The sequence below is a fragment of the Mustela lutreola genome, chromosome 11 (genome assembly GCF_030435805.1).
Source record: "Mustela lutreola isolate mMusLut2 chromosome 11, mMusLut2.pri, whole genome shotgun sequence".
Lineage (NCBI taxonomy): Eukaryota > Metazoa > Chordata > Mammalia > Carnivora > Mustelidae > Mustela > Mustela lutreola.
In genome coordinates, this window is record NC_081300.1 from 96,155,897 (window position 1) to 96,172,472 (window position 16,576).

General features: G+C 42.1%; 1 protein-coding gene across 7 annotated transcripts in view; it reads left to right on the forward strand.

Annotated features, from left to right (window-relative positions):
* CCDC62 (coiled-coil domain containing 62) overlaps nucleotides 1-16,576 on the forward strand; it is a 44,086-nt gene that overhangs the window by 19,965 nt on the left and 7,545 nt on the right. For all 7 annotated transcript variants that reach the window (XM_059139394.1, XM_059139395.1, XM_059139397.1 and 4 more), the window contains 4 exons: nucleotides 327-442; nucleotides 2,225-2,947; nucleotides 5,186-5,342; nucleotides 10,164-10,289. In XM_059139394.1, the coding sequence (XP_058995377.1) occupies nucleotides 327-442; nucleotides 2,225-2,947; nucleotides 5,186-5,342; nucleotides 10,164-10,289 (1,122 nt within the window). The remainder of the gene's footprint in view (nucleotides 1-326; nucleotides 443-2,224; nucleotides 2,948-5,185; nucleotides 5,343-10,163; nucleotides 10,290-16,576) is intronic.

Genomic DNA, 16,576 nt, shown 5'->3' on the forward strand with positions numbered 1-16,576 from the left:
GTCCCCAATTACACTGTTCTTACTATTTGGGAGGCTTTTATAAACAAACAAATAAGGAAAAGTATGTGCCAGTTTTTGTTTGTCGTGCTTTTGGAACCCTAACTACGTTAAAGGTGTGTCATATTTAGCATAGCTGATAGGGTCTTGCTTTCGGAAATGAAAGGTTTGGAAACTAGTGACACTAACAAATCTGAATGCTAACATAGGAAAAATAAAAGCAAACATATTTTGCATATTTCTCTATCACTGATCTGTTTTAGCATTTGAATGTTGGCTCAATATAGTTTTGTTGTCACATCTTATTGATTTATCAATATCTACGGCAGATTTATGTAAAACAACAGAGTGATCTGCAGTTTCTTAATTTTAATGTGGAAAATTCTCAGGAATTAATACGGATATATGACTCAAAGATGGAGGAATCAAAGGTTCTGGAGTCCAGGTAATCTTAGCGAGATGCTATTAGTATGATCTTGTATTTTACTTTATCATTCAATCTATTAAGTACTTACTATGGGCCGGTATCTACTATCATTCCTTATGTGGTAGGAAATCCACACATATGAGCTATTATGTCATTATGATTCCGGGTTGTAATGAGACCTGACCTTAGAATTTTAGGCCTGATCCTGATTGTAGCCTCTTGATAAAAGAAATGCATTAGCCTTATTTGTATGTCTGTTGTGTACAGGCTTTAGCTCAAGCAGAAACCAAAGGTGACTCACTTCCTCCTTCATGAGGACTCCGAGTTTAGTGTTGAGAACTAAGCTGGGAGTGGGGAAAATAAAGATACAGAGGACATGGTCCTTGCCTAAAAGAGAGAGCACTGACAGATGGTATAAATAGCTGTAGGAGTTTAGCTAGCCGAGGGTGATCTCTGCTTTTAGCTGGATTTTCCCGTTTTCCTTATAAATAGGAGACACCTTTTTTTGCTTATAATAAGCGGTGTGTGAACTCAATTGGTTTCTGTAAAGTTATAATATAAACATAATTTAATAGGCATATAACTGTCCCACAGTTAAATTTAGTCTACTTTTCCAAGCAGAAGTATGACAAGAAGTCCTGAATGGGAGCAGGAATTAGGGAAGTTCTCGGCCACTAGGTGTGACCATGTAACCACGAAGGCTGGCTGCCCGCAGCTCCTTTGCCTGGTGGTAGTTGTAAGAGCTGTTGGAAGGCAGGCAGTGTGACCGCTGTGCCGGACTTCCTTTTCTTTCCAGGCCTTTGGCTGTGGGGGGTGTTGACACTCTAGCTTTGTGTCCCGGCTGCTGCTGCTACTGCGGGAACATACCGCACAGACCCAGAGTCCCCTCATAGGCAAAAGCCTCTACCATACTGTACTATACTTTGTTGCCCCTGAGAGGCCCTTGGGCTAGACAATCGAGGTTGTTCTTTAAGAGTGTAAAATGACCTGTGCCCTTTCAGGAGGGGGGGGTGAGTTTTCGAGGGCTCAGAACTCTCTAGATTTGAATGCCTGAATACAGAATACATGGGACATGAAGACAGTTTATGAAAAGGTTTATCACGTTTGTATATATTCTTAATTTTCGTTTTATGCACACCTGTCATTCTTACTTTAAACCAGTTTTCAGTATGTCGCCATGTAAATATCTAGCAGGTACCTGGGATGGTTGTGAGTGCTGTATGGTAGACATGATTGGCACTTTCCACTGTCTCGGTCCCTTGAATCTGTGTCCCCTTTCAGTCCCAGCTTTACCTCTGTTTACTGTGAAACTAATAGAATTATGAAGGGAAGAGATCAATTGACAAGTATTTACAGAACACTTAATATTTGTGAAAGGCTATCCTAAAGTGCCAGGAGGATACAAATGCCTCTACATATTAAGAAACCTAGTCGTCTGTTGAAAAGACAGGACATATGCATGAAAGTTAGCCAACGATGTAGTTATGGTAGGAAGTTCGCTACGTGATTAAGTAGATGATACACACAGTAATACGAGGACCGTGGTGTGGACAGTAAGCGTGGTGGGAGTTGAGGCCAGGGAGGGCCAAGTGAGCGTGTGGGCTTGTGGTCGGAGAGACTTCCTGGAAGCTGGGCTGACATCAGGCTCTGCAGAAAGAGTCCACATTCTCCCTTGTGTTTTCATTTCAGACAAATGGGTCTTGATAGGATTTAGCTCAGTGAATGAGGTTTGGGTGAAGTGTCTGGCGTGACAGTATCAAGTGTATCTTACAACTTCCTTTCTTTGCAACGCCACCATAGCAGAGACATGTGTTTGTCAGACCTTGAGAATCACCGCCCGAAAGCCGACATCAAGAGGGAGAAAAATCAGAGGTCATTGGTTAAAGATGCAAAATTTGAGACCATGTTCCTGCAGAATCGGTCAGACAGGGGCCCCTGTGATGTGTGCAAAGAGAAGAGGCGACAGGGTAATCCTTCATTTGGGGAAAAAAGTGTATTTGCTATCTCATCTCTGTTGACAAAAGACTTACTGGAGAAGCAAAAGTCTTGGTCTCTGGGAGGAAAAATGCAGATGGAACCGGAAAACCAAAGTAGTTTGTGCAAGATCCACGCCAAGTCACCAAAAGATAATGGGATCGGGATTCAGAATGAAGAGAAACAACTCTCCGACACATCCATGTCATCTGATGAGAGACAGTGGCATGATGTCAATGTGTACCTGGGCCTCGCCAGCTGCTCCGGTTCCAGACAACCAGAAAAGCCGGATGTTGAAAGTCAAGATGACATAGAAAGGTCTGGAGTCACCTGTTGCCATAAAAATGAGACCTGTCTGGGGGAGAGTGACATGTATGAATCCAAGTGCTGCCACCCGAGTAACTTCATCATTGAAGCCCCAGGCCCCATGTCTGACATGGAGTGGATGAGCATTTTCAAGCCTTCTAAAGTGCAAAGGATTGTTCGCCACAAATCTGTGTGTACTTGTTCGGAAAGTGCCGGCGGGAGGAAGTACAACTCCGCCACCAGGTTAGTGACGTTTTGTGCTGGGCACCGCCCCTGCTGGGCTGTAGAGGGGGCTCCAGTCGGGCTGCCTGCTCACTGCTCAACGGAGAGCAGCATTTGCAGACCCAAGTCGTGTAGGAAGGACCCGTTACTGTCTTCATCAGCACGGAGGCTGTTGAGTTTTCCATTGTGAAGAGTTTGTACCTAGAACAGCTTCTGAGGCAAAGGTTTTGTTTGAAAACAAAGCCGGTTGTTATGAGTTGAGTAAATATGTTGTTTAAAAAAAACCCAAAAACTAACAGCGGGATTACTTTACAGAGTAGAATGCTGCTCTGGGGCATTCCTCAGCCCTGGATCCGGTGTGAATTTGATAAGCGTTCCATGCAGAGATCACAGTCCCTAGGGCCCAGATAAGAACTTTGCCCACAGCCTCCCCAGCACCCCCCCCAACTGCACATTTAAATGTCCAACTGCTTCTGCCTTCCTGTTCCCTTTAAGATTCCCAAATTTTATTATTTTTTAAAATCATGCAAGAAAGAGAATATTTGTATGTAACAAGTTGTAAAAGTTAGTAGTTTTTTTAAGAGAAGAAAGTGGATTAGCTATTAGGGTAGGCTGTGTTATTCGAACTCGTCTTACTCTTAGAATTGCTGAATCTTGTGGTGGAGGGCACTGTAATAATGTCTGCTATTTTTAAATAAAACCTAGCTCTTCGATCTTCAATTACAGAAAGGACAAAGTTGCTATATCGGGACCTATTTTAATCCTCACGCCGACTGTCCTAGGACTTGATGATGAAAATTTCTTCCTGATATTTTCATCGTTTGGATTTTTCTTTGGCCCTTTGAAAAGCCTGAGTCATTTAAAAATCATGCAGATAGTTATTCTGTCAGTTGTTAAGTTAAAAAAAAAATTATCCCACTAAATTTTTTTTTGTTTATTGTTTTTTGTTTTTATTTGACAGACAGTGATCACAAGTAAGCAGAGAGGCAGACAGAGGAGGAAGCAGGCTCCCTGCTGAGCAGAGAGCCTGATGTGGGGCTGGATCCTAGGACCCTGGGATCATGACCTGAGCTGAAGGCAGAGGCTTTAACCCACTGAGCCACTCAGGCACCTCTGTCCCACTAAATGTTATCTGTTCATATTTGTTTTTTAAAGATATTTTTAAACAATTAGAATAGGAATAGGGCACAACTGCACATTGTTCACTACTGAACACACATATAGTAAGGGAACAGTTTATGGTAGTTTTAAAAGACTAGTGGACATATATTAAATTTAACATGTGAAACAAATTCAAATTTTAATTTGGAGTTTTGTTTCAAGACCCTTTGGACCTCCCTGGCTTAAAATAGTCCAAGCCACCTGTGCTGCCAGCCAAGGCACATGCCAAGACATCACATGCCAAATACGTGATTAAATAGAAAAGATAATTGTGTTTTCCTAGTTTTCCTTAGATTATAAGAACTTATTGTGTACCTGCTCTATTATCAGACCACCATTCTGTTGGACAGATAGGGGTTTAGCTGTAGAGGGAGAAGCAGCGGCAGCCTGTTCTCCTTCGGTTCCAGGGAACATGGGAGGAAGCAGCTCCAGTGCTTCTGGTGTGTTCCAGAACAGCTTTCACAGGTCACTGTGCTCTGAGCCCACCTTTGAAGAACACACCCAGAAGCTTGGCTGCGTGTGTCTGTTCTCTACTACTGAGGGCCCATCAGAGAATTAGTAGCTGTTCTACTTTGACAAAAGGACTTTTTCAAAGCATTAATAAAAATCAACTTCGCAAACCAAAACCCCCCAATTTTTACAAGTTTAACAGGTGTTGGGGCACCGGAGTGGCTCAGTGGGTTAAAGCCTCTGCCTTTGGCTCAGGTCATGATCTCAGGGTCCTGGGATCGAGCACCGCATCGGGCTCTCTGCTCAGCGGGGAGCCTGCTTTCCCCTCTCTCTCTGCCTGCCTCTCTGCCTACTTGTGATCTCTCTCTGTGTGTCAAATAGATTTTTAAAATCTTTAAAAAAATTATTAAATTAAAAATTAAAAAAGAACTCTGATTTAATTCTTACTGCACAGCGTATGCTTTAATGTATACCATTCTACTCAAGTGTTCTATTCAAATCTATAATGTTCTACTCAGACTTGAGCTTCTTCATTAAAAAGAAAAAAACTTTTTTTTTTGGTCCTCTTGATACTTTTAAGTATAAGAGTATTGGTGACATATGTCTGATATTAAGATGTCTGCTTCTGTTTGGTTTTATTATTCATAGTGAGCTAATTGCCATCCAGCGTTCCCACTGTTCGGGTTCTTCAAAATCTGCTCCTAGAGAAGATGAGAAATTGATAGAGACAGAGCCCTCTTCAGATGCAAAGAACTCACCTAAGATTTTGTTATTCAACAAAGAGGCACCATCGTCCAGTGACAAGGTTTGTATTTTGCTTAGAAATACCCAGCTTACGGGGCATCTGGGTGGCTCAGTGGGTTAAAGCCTCAGCCTTCGGCTCAGGTCATGATCTCAGGGTCCTGGATCGAGCCCCGCATTGGGCTCTCTGCTCGGCGGGGAGCCTGCATCCCCACTCTCTCTCTGCCTACTTCTGATATCTCTCTCTGTCAAGTAAATAAAATCTTTAAAAAAAAAATTACCCGGCTTATTCAAGCAAAACTCCTCCTCAACAGACTTTTAATTCTTCTGTAGTACTGTTTTTTAGTGTGCTTAATTTTGGTCATTCTTCAGTTTTATTGTTGTTGTTTTTTAATTATGGAATTTTAAGGATATCATTTAACCCAAGTCAGAGTTCCCTTAAAATATTATCCTATAGATTACAAGTCTAGTTAAAATGTCCCTCAGGCCGTCCAGGTGATTGGTAGATACATATATACACACACACATGTATTTTATTGTACTTTATTTTATGTTATATATATTTTTTTAAGATTTGTTTCAGAGAGAGAGAGAGAACAAACAGGGGGAGTGGTGGACAGGGGGGAAGCAGGCTCCCACTGAGCAGGGAGCCCAATGTGGGGCTCGATTCCAGGACCCTGGGATCATCACTTGAGCCAAAGGCAGAGGTTTAACTTGACTGAGCCACCCAGGCATCCCACACACATATATTTTAAACATAACAAAAAAGGAAGGCTAGGGGCACCTGGGTGGCTCAGTGGGTTAAGCCTCTGTCTTCGGCTCAGGTCATGGTTTCAGGGTCCTGGGATCGAGCCCCACATGGGGCTCTCTGCTCAGCAGGGAGCCTGCTTCTCCCTCTCTCTGCCTACTTGTGATCTCTCTCTATGGCAAATAAATAAATAAAATCTTAAAAAAAAAAAAAAGGAAGGCTATAACAAGCAATATACACCTACATTCAGATTTAACATGTTTACATTTTGCCATATTTGCTTAATTTTTCTTGTTTGAGAAATAAAACGTAGATAAAGTGTGAGTCCCCTGCCCCCTTCCCCCGCCAGTTAATCGCTATCCTAAAGTTGCATTTATGCTTGTTCTTACACTTTTACTACATAAAAACATATTTAAGCACTACATAATGTTGTTTTGTGTTTAAAATGTGCACAGGGACGCCTGGGTGGCTCAGTTGGTTAAGCAGCTGCCTTCAGCTCAGGTCATGATCCCAGCGTCCTGGGATCGAGTCCCACATCGGGCTCCTTGCTTGGCAGGGAGCCTGCTTCTCCCTCTGCCTCTGCCTGCCACTCTGTCTGCCTGTGCTCACTCTCGCTCCTCTCTCTCTGACAAATAAATAAAATCTTTAAAATAAAATAAAATAAAATGTACACAGATGGGGGCACCTGGGTGGCTTGTTTGATTAAGTCTCCAGCTCTTGATTTCGGCTCAGATCATGATCTTGGTGTCCTGAGACTGAGCCCCACACTCAGCGGGGGGCTCTGCTTGAGATTCTTTCCTTCTGCCCCTGCCCCTGCTCTTGAACACTCACGTGTGTGCTCTCTCTTAAATAAATAAATTAAAATAAGGGCACCTGGGCGGCTCAGTTGGTTAAGCGTCTGCCTTGGGCTCACGTCACGATCTCAGGGTTCTGGGATTGAGTCCTGCATCGTCAGCCTCCCTGCTCACTGAGGAGCTGCCTCTCCCTATCCCTCTGCTGTTCCCCCTGCTTATGCTCTCTCGTGCTCTCTGTCAAATAAATAAAATCTTTAAAATAAAATAAAATGGGGGCACCTGAGTGGTTCAGTGGGTTAAAGCTTCTGTCCTTAGCTCAGGTCATGATCCCAGGGGCCTGAGATCGAGCCCTGCATCGGGCACTCTGGTCAGCCCGGAGCCTGCTTCCCCCTCTCTCTCTGCCTGCCTCTCTGCCTACTTGTGATCTGTCAAATAAATAAGTAAAATCTTTAAAATAAAATAAAATACATAAATGGTAAAATACCGTTTCTATCCTTTTGCAATGTGATTTCTTCCAACTTTGTAACTATTTTGTGATATTGATCCATGCCAACACTCAAAGGCTTAGTCTCTTCATTTTGATTGTTGACTGACGTGTAGTCCATTGAGCTGAATAAACCAGCCTGTGCACACCCCTCCTGAGGGTCAGTGAGGTTGTTATGATCTGTCACTGTCACGGGTGAGCCAGTCAGGGTCTTCACCATAAATGGGACCTTCACTGCAGCCCTTTCACAGAGAAAATAAGTTCAAGTGAACTTAATTACTTTTGATGTTATTTGAGGGAGGATGATGTGCTTTGAAACTAATCTGAGATCAAATCCTTGTCTTGCTTTGTCTTAGCTCAATGACCTGAGTAAAATTATTTACTTTCTTTGAGCCTCAGTTTCTTACATGCGAGTATGCAATAATAACGTTACAGTTGCTTGGTCTAAATGTGACTCCAGGGCCTGGTCCCTAACAGGTATCTGATGAGTGTTCTTTTTGTTAAAAATCGATTCTACCAAGTGTTACCTAGAATCTGGAGCAACACGGACTTTCATTCACTGGTGGGAGGGAAATTCATTTGGGGAAACACTTTGGTAATTGCTTAAAAAGTTAAATATACACCTGCTGTATGACCCAGCTGTTCCACTGCTAGAGGAATGGAAACATGGCCACATGGGGACTGGCATGTGAATATTTAAGCAGCTTTATTTGTATTAGCTAAAAAAACTGGAAACAAGGGGCTTCTGGGTGGCTCAGTTGGTTAGGCATCTGCCTTCGGCTTAGGTCATGATCCCAGGGTCCTGGGATCGAGCCCAGCATTGGGCTCTCTGCTCAGTGGGAAGCCTGCTCCTCCCTCTCCCACTTTCCCTGCTTGTGCTCCATCTTTCTCTGTCAAATAAATAAATACAATCTTAAAAAAAACAAACAGAAGCCACCCAAATACACATCATTAGTTAAAGAGACAAACTGTGGTATATCCATGCGATGGAGTACTTCTCAGGAGCAAAAAAGAATAAACTACTTAATGCGTGCGTAACATGGGTGAATCTCAAGATAATCATGCTGAGTGAAAGATGCCAGACAGACGAAAGGATGAATGCATTTATATAAAATTCCAGAAAATGCAAACTAGTCTCTGGTGACAGAAAACAGATCAGTGTTGCCTGGGAATGAGAGGAGGGACTCAGAGGCCAGAATTCCAAAGGAGCATAGGCTTTGATGAATAGAATCCCTTTCATTGTGGGTATGGTTTCAGGTATTTGCTACTATCTTTTTTAGCTCTCATGAGACCCTTTTTTCAATGTTTGTACCTATTTTTCTGAGGAAGTATATGACATCGCATGCTTACATTATCCATATATACATATATATTTAGGTGTGTGTGTATACACGTGTGTGCACATAGATATCGTCTAGAGCCAGGTCAGTAGTGATCATCTTTGTTCCTGGAAAATTAGAATTAACTTTTTTTTTTTTTAAGTAGACTCCATACCCAGCGTGAAGCCTGATGTGGGGCTTAAACTCACAACTCCCAAATCAAAACCTGAGCCAAGATCAACAGTCAGATGTTTAACTGACTAAGCTACCCAGGAACCCCTAGAGTTAACTTTCCTTAAGTTTTTTTTTTTTTTTTTAAGATTTTATTTATTTATTTGAGAGAGAGAGTGTAAGAAAGAGAAGGAGCAGAGGGTGAGGGGGAAGCAGATTCCCTGCTGAGCAGGGAGCCCAACATGGGGCTTGATCCCAGGCTCCAGAATTGTGACCTGAGCCGAAGGCAGATGTTTAACCAACTGAGCCACCCAGGTGCCCAGAATCAACTTTCCTTAGTGAAAAAAATTAGTCTAGGTATCTTGGAGTGTGGTTGTCATGCTAAAACTTCATATACCAAAGTTGAAAATTAAACAAGAACAAACTAAGGCACATATCCACTTATTTTTAAAAGCTTACAAGCTTTTAGTGTCAAAGCTACATTTTGCCAGTGTTTTTGGCTAACACGAATTAGCAAGCTAATTATGGCTTTAGAAAATTGATGTAAGGGGGTGCCTGGGTGGCTCAGTGGGTTAAAGCCTCTGCCTTCAGCTCAGGGACTCAGAGAGCCCCACATCAGGCTCCCTGCTTAGCAGGGAGCCTGCTTCCTCTTCTCTCTCTGCCTGCCTCTCTGCCTACTTATGATCTCTGTCAAATAAATAAACAAAATCTTAAAAGAAAAGAAAAGAAAATTGATTTAAGAGAGCTAAACAATGCCTAGGATTCTTTTTTTTTTTTTAAGATTTTTTTATCTTTAATCTTTACACCCAGTGTGGAGTTCAAACTCACAACCCCAAGATCAAGAGTCAAATGGTCTAACCTACTGAGGCAGCCAGGTGCCCTAGCCTACAATTCTTTTCATCACATAGATATTATTTAATTAGTTGTAAGTTCTGTTGAAGTCAAATTATTTAGCCAAGTAGGTCCTTTTTCTTTTTTACTTTTTTTTTTTTTTTAAAGATTTATTTGTTAGAAAGAGAGTCCTCTCAACTGAGAGAGGAAGAGAGAGACTGAAGCAGACCCCACACTGAGTGGAGAGCCAGACCTGGGGCTCGATCTCATGACCTTGAGATCAGGACCTGAGCCAAAACCAAGAGTCAGAAGGTTAACCGACTGAGCCACCCACGTGCCCCTAGCTAAGTAGGTTCTAAGAAATAAATGGAATTTGGCTGTTCTAGTACTTAATGTCCTGCTTTGACATGTAATGCCTAAAGTCAGAGAAGTATTTATGGGGAGTTAACATTTGTGTTTATAAGATTATGCTTCTAACCATAAACATTTAAAAATGCTTCCTGATTCCTTGAATGCTTACGTTGGGTTGTCTTCCCAGGATGACTTTTCTCCCACAAGCAAGCTTCAGCGTTTGCTGGCAGAGTCTCGCCAGATGGTTACGGACCTGGAGCTGAGTACTCTGCTCCCCATCAGCTCCGAGAATCTCAGCAGCAGTGCCAGAAACGTATGTGTTTATTTTTCTTTTGACCCATTTACGTATCTCAATATTCCACTGAGTACTCATCGGCATACATCACGGGTCAGGATCCCATCCATCCCATAAAGGAGAAGTTCCTTTGTGTCTCTGAGGCAGAGAAGTAGCACGCTGGTTTCAAAGATGAGTGCAGAATCACACTCAAATGTCACTGCACTCAGACTTCCTCTTTCTGATCGCCTGGGTACATGAATACAAATTCTTGGGGCTATAAAAAGTATACATTTTACTATAGAAAATGTCAAATACGGAAGTAGAATATTACGGGGCACCTAGTGGCTCAGTTGGTTGGGCATCTGCTGGGGAGCCTGCTTCTCCCTCTCCTCTGCCCTGCCCCCACCCCCAGCCTTTGCTCTCTCACTCTCTCTCTCAAATAAATAAGTAAAATCTTTTTTTTTAAAAAGTATCTTTTTTTTTAAAGATTTTATTTATTTATTTGACAGACAGAGATCACAAGTAGGCAGAGAGGCAGGCAGAGAGAGGAGGGGAAGTAGGCTCCCTGCTGAGCAGAGAGCCCAATGCGGGGCTCGATCCCAGGACCCTGAGATCATGACCTGAGCTGAAGGCAGAGGCTTTAACCCACTGAGCCACCCAGGTACCCAATAAAGTGTCTCTTAAGGAGCACCTGGCTGGCTCAGTCAGAGAGCATATAACTCTTGATCTCAGGGTTGTGAGTTTGAGCCCCACATTGGGTGTAGAGATTAGTAAAAAAATAAATAAATAAACTTGAAAAAAAATAATAAAGTCTCTTTTAATCACTGACAGATCCTTCCCCATCTTTCTTTTTACCTCTTCCTCTTTCTTCTAATCCTTCTTCATTTTTTATTTTTAATTTTTTTTTAAAGATTTTATTTATTTATTTGACAGAGAGATAGCACAATTAGAGCAGCAGGGAGAGGGAGAGGGAGAGGGAGAAGCAGGCTCATCGCTGAGCAGGGAGCCTGATGCGGGGCTCGATCCCAGGACCCTGGGATCATGACCTGAGCTGAAGGCAGACTCTTAACCTACTGAGCCACCCAGGTACCTCTCCTTCTTCATTTTTTTTTTTTAAAGATTTTATTTATTTATTTGACAGACAGAGATTACAGGTAAGCAGAGAGGCAGGCAGAGAGAGAGGAGGAAGCAGGCTCCCTGCTGAGCAGAGAGCCCGATGTGGGGCTCTATCCCAGGACCCTGGGATCATGACCTGAGCCGAAGGCAGAGGCTTTAACCCACTGAGCCACCCAGGTGCCCCACCTTCTTCATTTTTTAATGCCATTTATTTGTGGAAGAAACATTGGGTCATTTGTCCTGTAGAATTTCCCACATTCTGGGTCTTGCTAACTGTCCTCACTGTTACTTAACACATTCCTCTATCCTGCATGACTCCTAGGAACTGGTATTTAGATCTAGTGACTTGATTAGACTTGGGATCAGGTTGGGGTTTTTCTTTGCCTTGGCATCGCTCTTTCACTGGTGATGCCACCTGCTGCCGATTCCTTCATATCAGGAGGATCCTAATATCTGGTTGTGCGACTTGTGGATGTAAAGCGTGATCAAAAATTGGTCAGCCTGAACTTCTATTATCATAAAGTTCACATAATGATTTTAGCATTCTTATATTATTATTACTTAGATATATTATTTCTTTTTTTTAATTTTTAAAAGATTTTTATTTATTTGAGATAGAGCAAGAGCAGGGAGGAGGGGCAGGGGAGAGGGAGAAGCTCCCTGCTCAACAGGGAGCCTGATATGGGGCTTGGTTCCAGGAGCCTGAGATCATCACCTAAGCTGAAGGCAGATTCTTTTTTTTTTTTTTGAAGGCAGATTCTTAACCAACTGTACCACCCAGATATCTCTAGATCTATTATTTCACTAGGAATTGCAAAATAGTCATTCTAAATCTGTCAGTCCTTCAGGGAGTGTTTTACATGTTAATTTTGATTGGTTTTTCTAAGCATAGTAACATTTCAATAGCAGGGGTATAAGTTGCTTTGTGGATTTTATACCCGAAACGTAAATAGGAAAATAACGTTGAACTTGAAATCAGGATACTTGGGCTCCATTTTCCTAAACTGTAAAGTAAGAGCTTGGAATTGATGCTTTAAATTTAAGAGACCAGGTACATTAGTTGGGTGTGCTGTGTGCGTCAAGATAACTTGAAAGCCATCAAATTAAACTTTTTTGTATCCCTGACTAAAAAACTGCAGTAAAAAAAGGTCTGTAAGAACCTGGAATGCTTCTTTTAAAATCAACTCTCTGTAGACTTTAATGTGTATATGCTCATTCTTTAATGAAAACTAGTCCATGGGGTGCCTGGGTGGCTCAGTTAAGTGTCTGCCTTCAGTTCAGGTCATGATCTCAGGGTCCTGGGATTGCGCCCCACATCTGGCTCCCTGCTCAGTGGGGAGCCCCTCCTCCCAGCTTGAGTTCTCTCTTTCCCTCTTGGAGAGAGAGAAAGAAAGAAAAAAGGATGGAAAGAAGGAAAAACTAGTACAGATCACTAGTTCCGTGAGTTTAGGCAAAGGTATACATGCTCACATAACCAATATCCCAGTCAAGATATAGAACATTTCTATCACCCCAGGAAAGTTCCTCCATGATTTTTGGAATGAAACCCTGGGTTTCAGGGGCGCCTGGGTGGCTCAGTGGGTCAAAGCCGCTGCCTTCGGCTCGGGTCATGATCTCAGGGTCCTGGGATCGAGTCCCACATCGGGCTCTCTGCTCGGCGGGGGGCCTGCTTCCTCCTCTCTCTGTGATCTCTTCCCTTCCTCTCTCCTACTGTGATCTCTCTCTGTCAAATAAATAAATAAAATCTTTAAAAAAAAAAAAAAAAAAGAAAGAAACCCTGGGTTTCATATAATTTTGGAATTATACCCACCCCAGGAAACAACCAATCTGATTTTTATCATGAGAGAAGAGTTTTGCCTATTCTAGAACGTAATATAAATGCACTCATACAATATGTGCTCTTTGTCTAGCTTCTTTCAGTAGAATTATTTGAGTGTGTCCTTGTCTTAAGTGTTGGTGCTTCACTCCTTTTTATTGCGGGTCAGTGTTCCGTTGTATGAATAGACCATGGTTTGTCTCTTCACCTGTTGATTGGACATTTGGGTTGTTTCCAGTTTGGGACTATTACAAATAAAGTTGCTATGAATGTTTTTACATAAGTCTTTTTTTTTTTTTTTTAAAGATTTTATTTATTTGAGAGAGAGAGAGAGCATCCACGCTCTTGGGGGGAGGGAGGGGCAGAGGGAGAGGGAGAAGCAGATTCCCACTGAGCAAGGAGCCTGACGGGGGATCGATCCCAGGACCCTGGGATCATGACCTGAGCCGAAGGCAGATGCTTCACTGACTGAGCCACCCTGGTGCCCTATATGAGCCCTTTTTAATGTACATATGTTTTTATTGCTCTGAGGAGAATACCTAGAAGTAGAATCACTAGTTACAGGAGAGTCGTGTGTTTAACTTTTTAATGAACTGCCACACTGGTTTTCAAGGTAGTTGGACGCTTCGCGTCCCTACCAGCAGTGTATGCGCTTTCCAGGGGCTCCGCATCCTCGTCAGCACTTGCTTTTGTCGGTCCGCTTGATTTTAGCGGTCTTAGTAAATGGGAAGTGGCATTTGGTTGCCCCTTCACTTGTGTTTTCCTGATAATCCGACGATGTGCATCTTTTCTTCACGTGCTTATTGACTCTTCACATATCTTCTCTTGTGAGGTGTCTGTTCAAGCCTTCTGCCATTTAAAATTTTAATTGCGTCCTCTGTTACTGAATTATAAGAGTTCTTAACATAGTCTGCACACAGGCCTTTGTCTTTTGTCAGATATATTGTGAATATTTTCTCCCGGTTTGTGGTTTGCCTTTTTATTTTCTTAAGTGTCTTTTGAAGAGCAGAAAGGCAAAATCTTTTTTTTTTTTTTAAGTTTTATTTATTTATCAGAGAGAGAGAGGGGAAGAGAGAGAGCACAGGCAGACAGAATGGCAGGCAGAGGCAGAGGGAGAAGCAGGCTCCCTGCTGAGCAAAGAGCCCGATGTGGGACTCGATCCCAGGACGCTGGGATCATGACCTGAGCCGAAGGCAGCTGCTTTACCAACTGAGCCACCCAGGCGTCCCTTTTTTTTTTTTTTTTTTTTAAGATTTTATTTATTTAGAGGCGCCTGGGTGGCTCAGTGGGTTAAAGCCTCTGCCTTCGGCTCAGGTCATGATTCCAGGGTTCTGGGATCAAGCCCCGCATCTGGCTCTCTGCTCCACAGGGAGCCTGCTTCCCTGCTTCCTCCTCTCTCTCTCTCTCTGCCTACTTGTGATCCTTGTCAAATAAATAAATAAAATCTTAAAAAAAAAAGATTTTATTTATTTATTTGACAGACAAAGATCAAAAGTAGGCAGAGAGGCAGGCAGAGAGAGAGGAGGAAGCAAGCTCCCCGCTGAGCTGAGAGCCCGATGCGAGGCTCTATCCCAGAACCCTGGAATCATGACCTGAGCCAAAGGCAGTGGCTTTAACCCACTGAGCCACCCAGGTGCCCCAGAAAGGCAAAATCTTGACGAAGTCCATTTACCAATTTTTTTCAGATGGTGCTCTTTGTATCCTGAGGAATCTACCCCAAGAGTGTGAATATTTTCTCCTCCTGAAAGTTTTAAAGTTCTGTTAGGTTTTTGGCTCATATCAGTTTAATTTATGCAGATGATACGAAGTAAGGATCAGGCTCATTTTGCTTCACATAGATATCCAGTTCCAGCACCATTTATTGAAAAGACTGTCCTGTTTTTGTTGAATTACTTTTGACAACTTTGTTGAAAATCAGTTGCCTGTATGTGCAAGGGTCTAATTTTAGACTCTGATCAGTCCTATTGATCTGGTTGTTCTCCTTAGACCACACTGTATTGATTATGTAAACTCTGTAGAAAGTCCTAAAATCAGGGGTGCCTGAGTGGCTCAGTCAGTTGAGCCTCTGCCTTTGGCTCAGGTCATGATCCCAGAGTCCTGGGATCAAGCCCCACATCCTGCTCCCTGCTTGGCAGGGAGACTGCTTCTCCTTCTGGCTGCTGCTCCCCATGCTTGTGCTCTTTCTCTCATTCTATCTCAAATAAGTAAATAAAAATCTTTTTTAAAAAATTAGCTAACAATCTGAAAAGAAAAAAAAAATAAGGTCCTGAAATCAAGTAGTATGTGTGATCTACTTTGTTCTTATTTTTTGCAAAATTCCTTTGTCTATCTGAGATCTTTGGCGGTTCCATAGCCGTTTTAGAACCAACTTGTCAATTTTTATAAAAATACACTCTGATATTCTGATTTCATTGAATTTATAGATAACTTTAGGAAGAATTGACATCATTTTAAAGATTTTATTCACTTATTTGAGAGGGAGAAAGCACAAGCAGGGGAGTGGCAGAGGGAGGGGCAAACTCCCCACTGAGCAGGGAGCCCGATGCGGGACTCGATCCCAGGACCCTGAGATCGTGACCTTAGCTGAAGGCAGACACTTAACAACTGCACCACCCAGGTGCCCAAGAATTGACATTTGTGGACAGAGTATATCTCCATTTATTTAGGTTTTCTTTCATTTCTCTTAACCATATTTTGTAGCGTTCATAGGGGTCTTATACATCTTTTGTTACTTTTCTTCCTATTATTTTGTTTATTGATTCTATTATACATGGTACTTTAAATTTCACTCTCTCCTTGTCTTTGATGGTATAGAGGACTGCAGTTGACTTTTGTAAATTGTTCTTAACTAAATTCACCTATTCTAGTAGGTTTTCTGTAGATTCTTAGCATTTTCTACATAGACAGTCATGTCATTCGTAAATAATTTCTTTTTATAATCTTTAGGGTATGTCTTTTTCTTACCTTATTGCTCTGGCTAAGACCCGCATATCAGTGCTGAGAGTGGACATCCTTGTCTTGTTCAATGAAATGCTCTCTGATGGCATTGCTTGCTTAGCTTTCTATCATACTGGTATTTTATTAAATTCAGAGTTCCATGAAGCTGTTTCCTTGTGACACAGATATGAAACTAGAACATTAATCGTTTTATTATTTTTTTGAAGATTTTATTTTTTACTTTTATTTATTTATTTTTATTTTATTTTATTTTTAATTTATTTTATTTTATTTTTATCTCTATACCCAGTGTAGGGCTCAAACTCACAACTTTTGAGATCAAGAGTTGCACACTCCAACTGAGGCAGCCAGGCTCCCCAAGAACATTAACCATCCTAGAATCAACACACTCATGGCCATGACCTTCAATGTAGTTTCAAAGATTACCTCAAAG